Below are 10,388 nucleotides of genomic sequence, written 5' to 3'. Positions count from 1 at the left end.
AATGGTACGGTTTTTCCTCCAGGCAACATAGTCTTTTTTAGTTTGTTTTAATAAAACTAGACTTTTAAATTAACTTAAAAAAAAAAATACTAAGTTAAAAATTAATGAAAACGTTTATTGATATTGTTATAGTGTCCAATTTTAAGCAGGAAAAACCTCAATTTTTTCCTCATTAATATAGAGGGTTAAATTGTTACTGCCTTTAGTTATTATTTTGGAATAAATGTAAAATTGCTTAAAACACTAACTTGAGATTGACTTGGTTTTAATAAGTAGAACATTAATTACATTGTTAATGTAAAAATACAAAATAGAAGTGTATTTGGTTTCTTTTTTTATGTAATGTAAAGTAATGTTCATTTAACAAGGAAAATGTGACAATGTTAAAATGAATGGACATGAGTTTACATTTAATTTATTAAAAAAAAGAAAAGAAAAAATGAGTTCATTGTTTGTCTTCTCATTTCAGAACATACAAATTCATACACTTTACATGTGATTGTGGAAAATGTCACAGCCCAGCCAGCGTCGGATCTTTGGCGCAGGATCTGGCAACCCTTGAAACCGGAAGTTCTCTTTTTCAGAACGCTGCGCGGGAAAGGCGTATGTTTGGGTGAAAGCGGGAGGAACGCACGAAGCAACTGTGTTGAACAATTGTTAAGACTTTTGCAACTTTAATTGTCGAGGTAATTGGATGAATGTTTTCTAAAAATATATTTTGTTAATAATTGTCATTATCCAATAACTGTTGTGTTGGTACAGCTTGGTACTGCAAGTTAATAGCACTTTGTTACGCAAATGTTAGTGTTTCACGGTTTGCTATAAGGTTTTTATATAAGTTATTTATGAATTATGAACTTTTATCCTTCAAATATGTTCAGATGTCTACAGTGTTAGTGTTGTTTACTTTATAGAAATGTAGCATTGCTTTCAACCCCACTGGTTATTTAGTAACGGGGACATTCTAAAACGCTGTACGTTACATAGTATACTTTATTAGTATGATGTTTACTGAATTTGGTCTTTTAATATCAGTCTTAGTACATTAAGCCACGTTTAGCGTTTTAGAATGTACTAATGGAGGGGAGTATTGTTATGAAGTTAAATGACTTGCTATTTTGCTTTTCAATATATGTGTTTTCTCTGTCGAGCCATCCTCTTTTACATTCTGTTATTTCTCTCAGTCTTTATCTTCATGTGTGATCATACTATCTTTATCTCGTTATTTTCTCATCCATCAGGAGTCAGGATGAAGGTGGTAACATGTGAGATTGCCTGGCATAATAAGGAGCCAGTGTACAGTCTGGATTTCCAGCAGAGCGGTGAGGGAAGGACACAGCGGCTGGCTACAGCTGGGGTGGACACCACCGTACGGGTGAGAGAGAGCCTCTGCCTTGATTTAATACCTCATAGGTGTCTCTGGGTTAACACTGGTGACATGTTACAGACCATAAGATGAGAGCTGCTCTCTTTCAGATGTGGCGTGTGGATAAAGGGCCTGATGGGAAGGCGGTCGTTGAGTTTTTGTCTAACTTGGCACGACACACTAAAGCAGTGAACGTAGTGCGTTTCTCACCCACCGCTGAGGTCTTGGCTTCTGGAGGTGATGGTAAGTTTAAAGTCAAATGATGATCATTACTTGGGTAAGTTCTGAAATCGTTTATAAATGGTTTAATTAAATATCTGCTTTCTCAAGATGCTGCTATCTTGCTTTGGAAACTGAATGACAATAAGGAGCCTGAACAAACCCCGACCTTTCAGGAAGATGAAGATGCTCAGCTCAATAAAGAGAGCTGGAGTGTGGTAAAGACTCTGAGGTCTGATTTTAATCTTTTTTTTTTATTTTTTTCTTGTCTGTCTATCTTTGACTTTAGAGTCAGCATGAAATGAAAATTCACATTATCTATTTTCTAAATGCATGTCATTGATGATCTTATATTTTTTTTTTTTTTTTTTTTGATAAACAATTTCACTCAGATATGCATCACAATACAGAAAAAACATCTGCAGCTACTTCTTATTTCATTGCAACTTTAAGTTATTTGCTTTTGAAGAAACATATGGCAAAGCTCATTGGCATTTGTGTTTATTAGGGGACACATTGAGGATGTATATGATATCTCATGGACCAGCGATGGAAATTTCATGGTTTCAGGCTCTGTTGACAACACTGCCATCATGTGGGACATCAACAAGGGTATGAAACTTGAAGCAGGACTAAATAGTTAATAGTTCTATGTGTTTCAAATTATGACAGTATTGTAAAATGGTAATAGTTTTTTAGTAAGCAGAACTTTATGAAGTGTTTTGCAGCTATAATATAAAAATATATAATTTTATATATATATATATTATATATAAAAACTCATTTTTCTTCTCTGCATTTCTCCTCTGCTCTAGCTTGCTTCTGAATCTCGCTGTCTATTAGAACTGACATTGTATATTACTTATATTGTTGCCTCTATGATGTTTTGCCTTTGTTCTTCTGCTGTAAGTTGCTTTAGATAAGTGTTTGCTAAATACCTAATGGTAAATGTATTGAATCCATGCCTGTTTTGTTTGCAGGTCAGAAGATGGGCATTTTTAATGATCACAAGAGTTATGTGCAAGGAGTAGCATGGGACCCACTTGGGCAATACATCAGCACATTAAGCTGTGACAGGTTTGTCTGTTGATTTTAATGGCTTTCAAATGAATTTCAAGCCATTACAGATTACCATAGACAAGAGTCTTGTGATTTGTATTTTGGAGTGAAATCTTTCACAGTTTTTCATAGATTTGCATAGTGAAAGCATGTAAAATCTCTGTGTCTTAGGGTGATGCGTGTGTACAGTGTTCACAATAGGAGAAAAGCTTACAGCGTGAGTAAGATGACGTCAGCCGCTGCTGTAGATGGAGAGGTGAGTGTCACTGGGATCTACAGCCAGCCTTTAGTTTTATTAAGCTGATATTTGTTAAGAGATTGTCTTTGGCTGATGTGGACAGGGTCTTCCTTGCCCTTTCCAGGCTCCAGACTGCAACCAAATCTCGTTTTGCGACCTCTTCCTCCACGTGTGACTAAATTTAAGAGGTTGCACTGGTGCCACCACCACGTTGCCCATCTAATAAGAGCTCCCATTTCTGTTCCAAATGAGAGACATCAAACCGCAAACTAAACTAAAGCAGAAAGAATCTGTGCTACTCTGCATGAGATCTTTAAGCCCAATAAAGTGCATCCATCCATCAAATATCCATTTTTAAATCTCTATAAACTAAAATAACTAAGAACGCAAGTCAAGTTAAGGCGAAAGAGTAACCTCTGACCTGACACATGACATATCGATGAATGCAGAAGCGGAGAGGTTAGAGCAAAACAGGGGCTTGAGTTTGTTGCCCATCCCTATTTGTTTGAGAAGCATCTAAGCTTACGCTACTCGTACATCCTACGTCATGCATCACTTCAGACATTACTCTTGGCGTAAGCCAGAAGCTAGTTATTATAGTTAATAAAGTTTTAAATATGGATATTTTTCTTACAAAAACCCATCGCTTCGCTTAAAGGAACACTCCACTTTTTTTGAAAATAGGCTCATTTTCCAACTCCCCTAGAGTTAAACAGTTGAGTTTTACCGTTTTCGAATCCATTCAGCCGATATCCAGTTCTGGCGGTACCACTTTTAGCATAGCTTAGCATAGTTCATTGAATCTGATTAGACCGTTAGCATCGCGCTTAAAAATGACCAAAGAGTTTTGATATTTTTCCTATTTAAAACTTGACTCTTCTGTAGTTAAATCGTGTACTAAGACCGACGGAAAATAAAAAGTTGTGATTTTCTAGTCTGATATGGCTAGGAACTATACTCTCATTCAGGCGTAATAATCAAGGAACTTTGCTGCCGTATCATGGCTGCAGCAGTGCAATGATATTACGCAGCGCCCGTGAGCCCCTGCTTGCACAGGGAACGTGCCTTGCAACCATGGAGACGTTTGTGAGAGACGCTGCGTAATATCATTGCACTGCTGCAGCCATGATACGGCAGCAAAGTTCCTTGATTATTACGCCTGAATGAGAGTATAGTTCCTAGCCATATCAGCCTAGAAAATCGCAACTTTTCATTTTCCGCGTACAAGATGTAACTACAGAAGAGTCAAGTTTTAAATAGGAAAAATATCAAAACTCTTTGGTCATTTTTAAGTGCAATGCTAACGGTCTAATCAGATTCAATGAACTATGCTAAAAGTGGTACTACCAGAACCGGAGAGCGGCTGAATGGATTCGAAAACGGTAAAACTCAACTGTTTAACTCTAGGGGAGTTGGAAAATGAGCCTATTTTCAAAAAAAGTGGAGTGTTCCTTTAAAGGGGTGGTTCATTGTGATTGCACTTTTTTTTTACTTTAGTTAGTGTGTAATGTTGCTGCTTGAGCACAAACAGCATCTGCAAAGTTACAGCGCTGAAAGTTCAATGCAAACTGAGATATTATCTTTTTAAAGAATTCTCTGTTTAAGAACTACAACAAACAAGCTTCTTCCCAGGTTAGTGACATCACTAACCCTAAAATTTACATAAACCCTGCCCCAGAGAACATGCAACAAAGGGATGAGGCCATGTTACTGCATTACAGTACGTAACACAAATGCAATAGCAAAATCATAAAAGCAAAATGACAAGTTATAACCGTAATTAAACTAAACTATACCTGTTCATGCAGCATATATTCTGTCTTAAAACAGTTCCCACATGAGCGATTAATAGATAATGACAGATTATGCTAATCAATGACTTTAATATGGTTAACTCCACATCAGCCACATAAATTTATCAACTAACCATTCAGAAGCATCCTGTTGCATTCTACATGTTGTTACTTCTTCCTGAATCTCTCCATTATTGTCCGACTCTATTTTGAACTTAAAAGGCTGAACAGTTTCTGACATTTTCAGTGAGTCTGCGTGAGGTACTGTGAGGCGCTGCTAAGTGCTAACAGGAGCTCCTGAAACTCCGCCCCCTTTTGAGAGCAGCAGCTCATTTGCATTTAAAGGGACACACAAAAAAACTTAAGTGTTTTTGTTCACCAGCAAAAAGTGACAAATTTAACATGCTATAAAAAATATGCGGGGTATTTTGAGCTAAAACTTCACATACACACTCTGGGGACACCAGAGACTTATTTTACATCTTGTAAAAGTTGCATTAGATCACCCCTTTAAGAAGGCCTTTATTAACCCCCTGGAGCCGTATGGATTACTTTTATGATGGATGGATGCACTTTTTTGGGTTTCAAAATCTCACGCCCCCTTCACTACCATTATAAAGCTTGGATATATATTAAAATAACTCAGATTGTGTTTCTTAAAGATAGTGATATACACCTAGGATGGCTTGAGGGTGAGTATAATCATGGGACAATGGGATAATTTTCAAAGGCAAGAGACCTTCACCCAATGGCATTTTTGGGAGAACTACCCCTTTAATATATTTTCCACACGTTTTGCTTTTGAATAAATATTTAGACATTATGGAATAAATATTATAAAATATCAAATCATCAAAAAATATTTTTTTGTCTAAGATTATACAAAGTATTTTTTTGTACTGAAGTATGAAGTGAGAAAAAACAGTCTCATGTAAAAAGAAAAAAAAAAAAAACTTGCTTTAAATTGCACTGAATTACACAAGGCAAGTAAACAGCACTCTTTTTATAATCACTGAAGCACTACCAAATCAGTTGCTGGTGCCACCATCTGTAGAACTTGGTGGCACCGGCGCTACTGCTGTCAAATGTTGGTCTGGAGCTGTGCCTTAGTTCTTGCGTCAGTTCTAAGCTATCAGTACATAATAAATATTATGTTATAACTATTATCAATTTTTTATTTTATTTATATTTTCCACTTGACTAAATAAATGTTAAAAAAAAATTAATTGTTGTAATGACTTTTGTGCAGGTGAAGAACTACAGAATGTTCCATGATGACAGCATGAGATCATTCTTCAGACGTCTCACCTTCACACCAGATGGGTCATTCCTCCTTGCACCAGGTACACTTTTTTTGCACCAAATCACTTTTACATGTTTTACAAGTGTATACTGTGTATGTGTATGTAATGTATGTGAGACTAGTTATTATAACATACTATTTAATATGCATTTTTATACACATTTGTTTTACACATTATACAGTGTATGTTTGGCCCGGTGTCCATTTGTACATTTCTTGTGTAGATATGTTTAAAAAAATAAATAAAATTAAATATTATTATTGTTTTTAAATTATTTTTAGCTGGGTGTGTTGAGGCTGGAGAGAATGTTACAAACACCACATACGTGTTCTCCAGACGAAGCTTGAAGAGGTTTGTGTTCTAAATGTGTATATTCTGTTGTAAAGCTATGCATTAATCGCATGTACACTACCATTTAGAAGTTTGTGTAAGATTTATTTATTTTAAAAAAAATGTATATTGTTATTTAGAAGAAATTCAAGTTCGTATTCAGGAAGTATTTTAAAGTGATCAAAAAGTTGACAGACTTATTGTGAATAAATTGTATTTTAAAATGTATTAAAATAGAAAAGTTATATTAAATTGTAATTATGTTTCAAAATATTGATTTACTGTGTTTTTGAATAAATACAGCCTTGAGCATAAGAGATTAATCTAAAATCTTTAAAATACTGCATAAAAAAAAACATATGCTTCCAGTATTTCTTAATAAATGGAACTGGTTTTAAATGAGAACCAATATTTAATACTCGAATTAAAAATTGCTCGAATGCTTACACGGTCAACTTAATTTGTATAACATTGTTTGTGTCAGGCCCATTGCTCATCTGCCCTGTCCATCTAAAGCGACCCTGGCCGTGCGCTGCAGCCCAGTGTACTTTGAGCTAAGGACAAAGAGAACTGAAGGTACCAACAATACTCTTCCAAAACTATTGTTTGTGTTCCATGCAACGGAAAGACAGTGCTCTCCTTCTCTGTCCTACAGATGGATCACTTAAGCCGGTGTCAAACACATTTAATTTGCCATATCGGCTGGTGTTTGCAGTTGCATCAGAAGACTCTATCTTCTTTTATGACACACAACAGACGCTGCCATTCGGATATGTGTCCAACATTCACTACCACACACTGAGTGATCTGAGCTGGTAAGACACACATACGTAAATTATATGTTGTACAGACTAGTTAATGCTTTGGGCTTGTGTTGTTTTTACTTGACTTAAGTTGTGCTTGTTCTAAATGGTGACAGCAGGGGGAACATTCTTCTGTCCACAAAATGTGTTCCAATGTAGTTGCATGTCTTTCTGAAACTTTAGAAATGCTTTACATTCATAACCCTGTCAATAATGTAACATTATTTATTACAATTATATTTTAATATATTTATAGTTTTATATTTTTAATAGTTTGATTTTATTTTTTATGGGTTTTATTCATTTATATTTCCAGTACTGGCCTTTTGCTGCTTTATAGATAAGGAGAAGAGTGGGAAATTTGCATTAATTGCAATTTAATTGCATTTAATGCCATTAAAAACCTGCTATTTCTCATGGGTCACAGTTACAAATGCATAACATGCAGAAGAGAGTATCCTGAAACATTCCTATTCTGAGATGGTTTTTGTTTATTATGATAATCTATGGCAATTGACCAACTGATACTATTGTTCAAGTTATAGAAAATGCAGACATCAGGAGTCTAGAATCTTTTTGAAAATGGCAATTACTGACTAACACTTTTGCTGTTGTGCACATTGTTCCACAGGTCTCGTGATGGCTCCTTCTTGGCAGTGTCTTCCACTGATGGCTACTGTTCCTTCGTGTCATTTGAAGAGGGGGAACTCGGCACCGCGTTGAAGGAGCGACCTCCGCTGGAGATGGTGGCCCCATCCTCTACCAATGAGAAGAAAGGCAAGAGACCTTCAGGCAGTGGCAGGACTGCTTCCCCGGTGCCTCGCCAGGCCAACACACCTGCTGCGCAGGAAAAAGAGAAAGAGGGATCTACTGGCCTTGCATCCTCAAAGACTCCCAGCGTATCTGGTTCAGAAGAGAAACGCACACCGCAAGGGCTGAAAACCAAACCTCAGCCCAGAAGGATCACACTCAACACCCTGGAGGGCTGGGGTAAACCCAGCACCCCCAAATCTCCAGCAGCTGCTGCCAGTACAGCCCCCAGCACACCTAAATCTGCTCCCTCTACCCCTGGATCCTGCAGAGGACCTCTTACACCTCATACAGCCCCCAGCACTCCCCTTGGACCCCTGAACTCCAAAAGTTCCACAACTCCAAAAGGACCCACTCCTAGGTAAGGCGGCACACCTGTGGTATGATCTAATGTAACATTGTGTTTTAAGCATACTACCATTTCAAATTAGGGCTTGGTAAGGTTTTTGTTTTAAGAAATTGACATGAAATTGATCAAAAGTGTCATTTGTAATATTGCAAAAGGTTTTTTTTTTTTCTGTTTTAAGAATGCTGTTGTTACTATTGCAGCACAACTGTTTTCAACATTGATAATAAATTTTTCTTGAGCACTAAATCAGCATTATTACAATTTCTCAAGTATCATGTGACATTGAAGACTGGAGTAATGATGCTGAAATTCAGTACAAAGAAAATTAAGCTTTGCTGTGAGGAATAAATTACATTTTAAAATATATAAAAATACAAAACTGTTATTTTCAGTTGTAATAATATTCCACATTATTGTTTTACTGTATTTTCAATCAAATATATTTTCAAAAACAAGAAAATCTTACTGACCCCAAACTTTAGAATGGTAGTTTATGTGATGCCACAACAAATGTCTATCAGCAGTTTCCCAATTTTAACACTGTTACTGTTTCTTATTAATCTAGATATATTTGTTTTTAATGTATAATTCTGGTGGGATTATAGATTTAGTGATACACCCTAATCCATGACTTTACCAGTAAAGAAAATGTCCACAATAGATCAAGTATGTTCTTCTCTTTCAGACGAATTTCACTGACTCCAATTGTATCCAGATCCCCCACTCCCTTTGCCACCCCATCTTCCACTGAGAAAGCCAAGCATGGTGAGTAGAGCCATCTGATGCATGCTTTTTAAGTCATTTTTTTTTTAATTCTTTTTATAGGTTTGGCTTTCTTTTATAAAGGTTTTTTTTCTTAATTGTTCAATTATTTGCTTTAATTGTGTTTTTTTTTTCTCTCTGTTTCAGAAGAGAATTTATTTTTCCTTATCTCTTTCTTATATATTATAGGATGTTATAAAAGATTTGATTTGCTCATTCTGCTATCATTGCGGTGTGTATGTGAATTAATTGTATTTTTTGTGTTATATCTTCCTTGTTGTTTATAATTTTTTGTTATTACAGAGAGACCATCTCCTCCCAGTGACCCAGCGTGCAAACCTCCTGAATCCAAGAGGTCCAAGACTGATGTTCTCAATGGTTCTGCCCAGAGCAGTGAGCACAAAGAGGGCACAGAACCCAGCATTACACCCCTGGAACCATAGGCACTGAACATGGTTCTTTGTGCCTCTTTATTAGCACTCACATCCTCAGAAATGAAATGTACTCATAAACCAATAACTTAAAACACTCTCTTAAAATCTCTCATGGACATGGAGTTAGTTATGGACCTTCTGAAACTCATCTTCACTTCTTCTTCTTTTTCAGCGATTTTTTCTATTTTCTATGAATAAGCGTGTATGTTCTTGAAGAGAAAAAATGCATTTAATTATTCTTAACAACATTCTCCCTTGTGGCTTAAATTCCTCTTATTTTATTGGACAGGAATGTTTTACTGTTGGACCATCTATTTGAATTTTCTTCATAAAGAATTATTAAGAATGTGGAAGTTATTGTCTGAAATACAGAATGTTTAGATGAAATTGTCATGTTTTGTAAAGATTTGCTTGAGTATTTTGTGAGTCTTAAAAAAAATACTAAATGACTTGCCTGGATCGTATGGTTTTTGATTTAGAATTTTGTTACATTCAGCCTTTAAAACTCAGTTTTATAGCATATTATGATGACAAATGCCATCAAAGTTTGTATTATATTGTAGGATATTATTATATAAGTTATATTTTATCTTTAACAGTAACAAGCTCTGTGTTAAGGGAAGTATATGAACTTGAGTTCAGTATAACAAGTACAAACACTTTCATACTGTAAATCCTGATATGTTAGCAGAACTTTGATATGGAGAAGTTGGATCAATTGTTTGAGTTAATCTCCCAAATTAAGTAAGTAGGACCTTTTAGATTTTAATTTTGTACTACACATACATGGATGTTAAATATTGAGTTAGCTAAGTCATGCCTTTTAGTTAAAAGAACAGGTCAGTTTCTTAAATTACTAACTTTGGATATGTCAAGGGGTTGGATATAAGGCAGCAAGTCAACTCAGTGTCATTTCTTGAA

General features: G+C 35.7%; 1 protein-coding gene across 1 annotated transcript; it reads left to right on the top strand.

The window, feature by feature from the left end:
• The first annotated feature begins 581 nt into the window (after positions 1 to 581).
• On the top strand, positions 582 to 9,919 carry chaf1b (chromatin assembly factor 1, subunit B). Its single transcript, XM_067409842.1, has 14 exons — positions 582 to 686; positions 1,242 to 1,375; positions 1,477 to 1,609; positions 1,697 to 1,817; positions 2,094 to 2,197; positions 2,566 to 2,662; positions 2,816 to 2,900; positions 5,925 to 6,018; positions 6,261 to 6,330; positions 6,794 to 6,885; positions 6,965 to 7,124; positions 7,744 to 8,283; positions 8,957 to 9,036; positions 9,337 to 9,919. Exons 2-14 carry the CDS (start codon positions 1,250 to 1,252, stop codon positions 9,474 to 9,476), a joined length of 1,842 nt encoding a protein of 613 aa, XP_067265943.1. The 5' UTR covers positions 582 to 686; positions 1,242 to 1,249; the 3' UTR covers positions 9,477 to 9,919.
• The last annotated feature ends 469 nt before the right edge of the window (positions 9,920 to 10,388 follow it).

This window comes from Chanodichthys erythropterus, chromosome 14 (genome assembly GCF_024489055.1).
Source record: "Chanodichthys erythropterus isolate Z2021 chromosome 14, ASM2448905v1, whole genome shotgun sequence".
Classification (NCBI taxonomy): domain Eukaryota; kingdom Metazoa; phylum Chordata; class Actinopteri; order Cypriniformes; family Xenocyprididae; genus Chanodichthys; species Chanodichthys erythropterus.
Note: the sequence above shows the minus strand (reverse complement) of the source record. Positions and strands in the feature narration are given on the sequence as shown.

Bases quoted from the DNA above. Each gene is read 5' to 3' on its own strand.
- chaf1b (XM_067409842.1), top strand. From the start codon at position 1,250: ATGAAGGTGGTAACATGTGAGATTGCCTGGCATAATAAGGAGCCAGTG. The intron at 1,818-2,093 runs GTCTGATTTTAA...TGTGTTTATTAG, and splicing joins AGTGTGGTAAAGACTCTGAG to GGGACACATTGAGGATGTAT. The intron at 2,901-5,924 runs GTGAGTGTCACT...ACTTTTGTGCAG, and splicing joins CCGCTGCTGTAGATGGAGAG to GTGAAGAACTACAGAATGTT.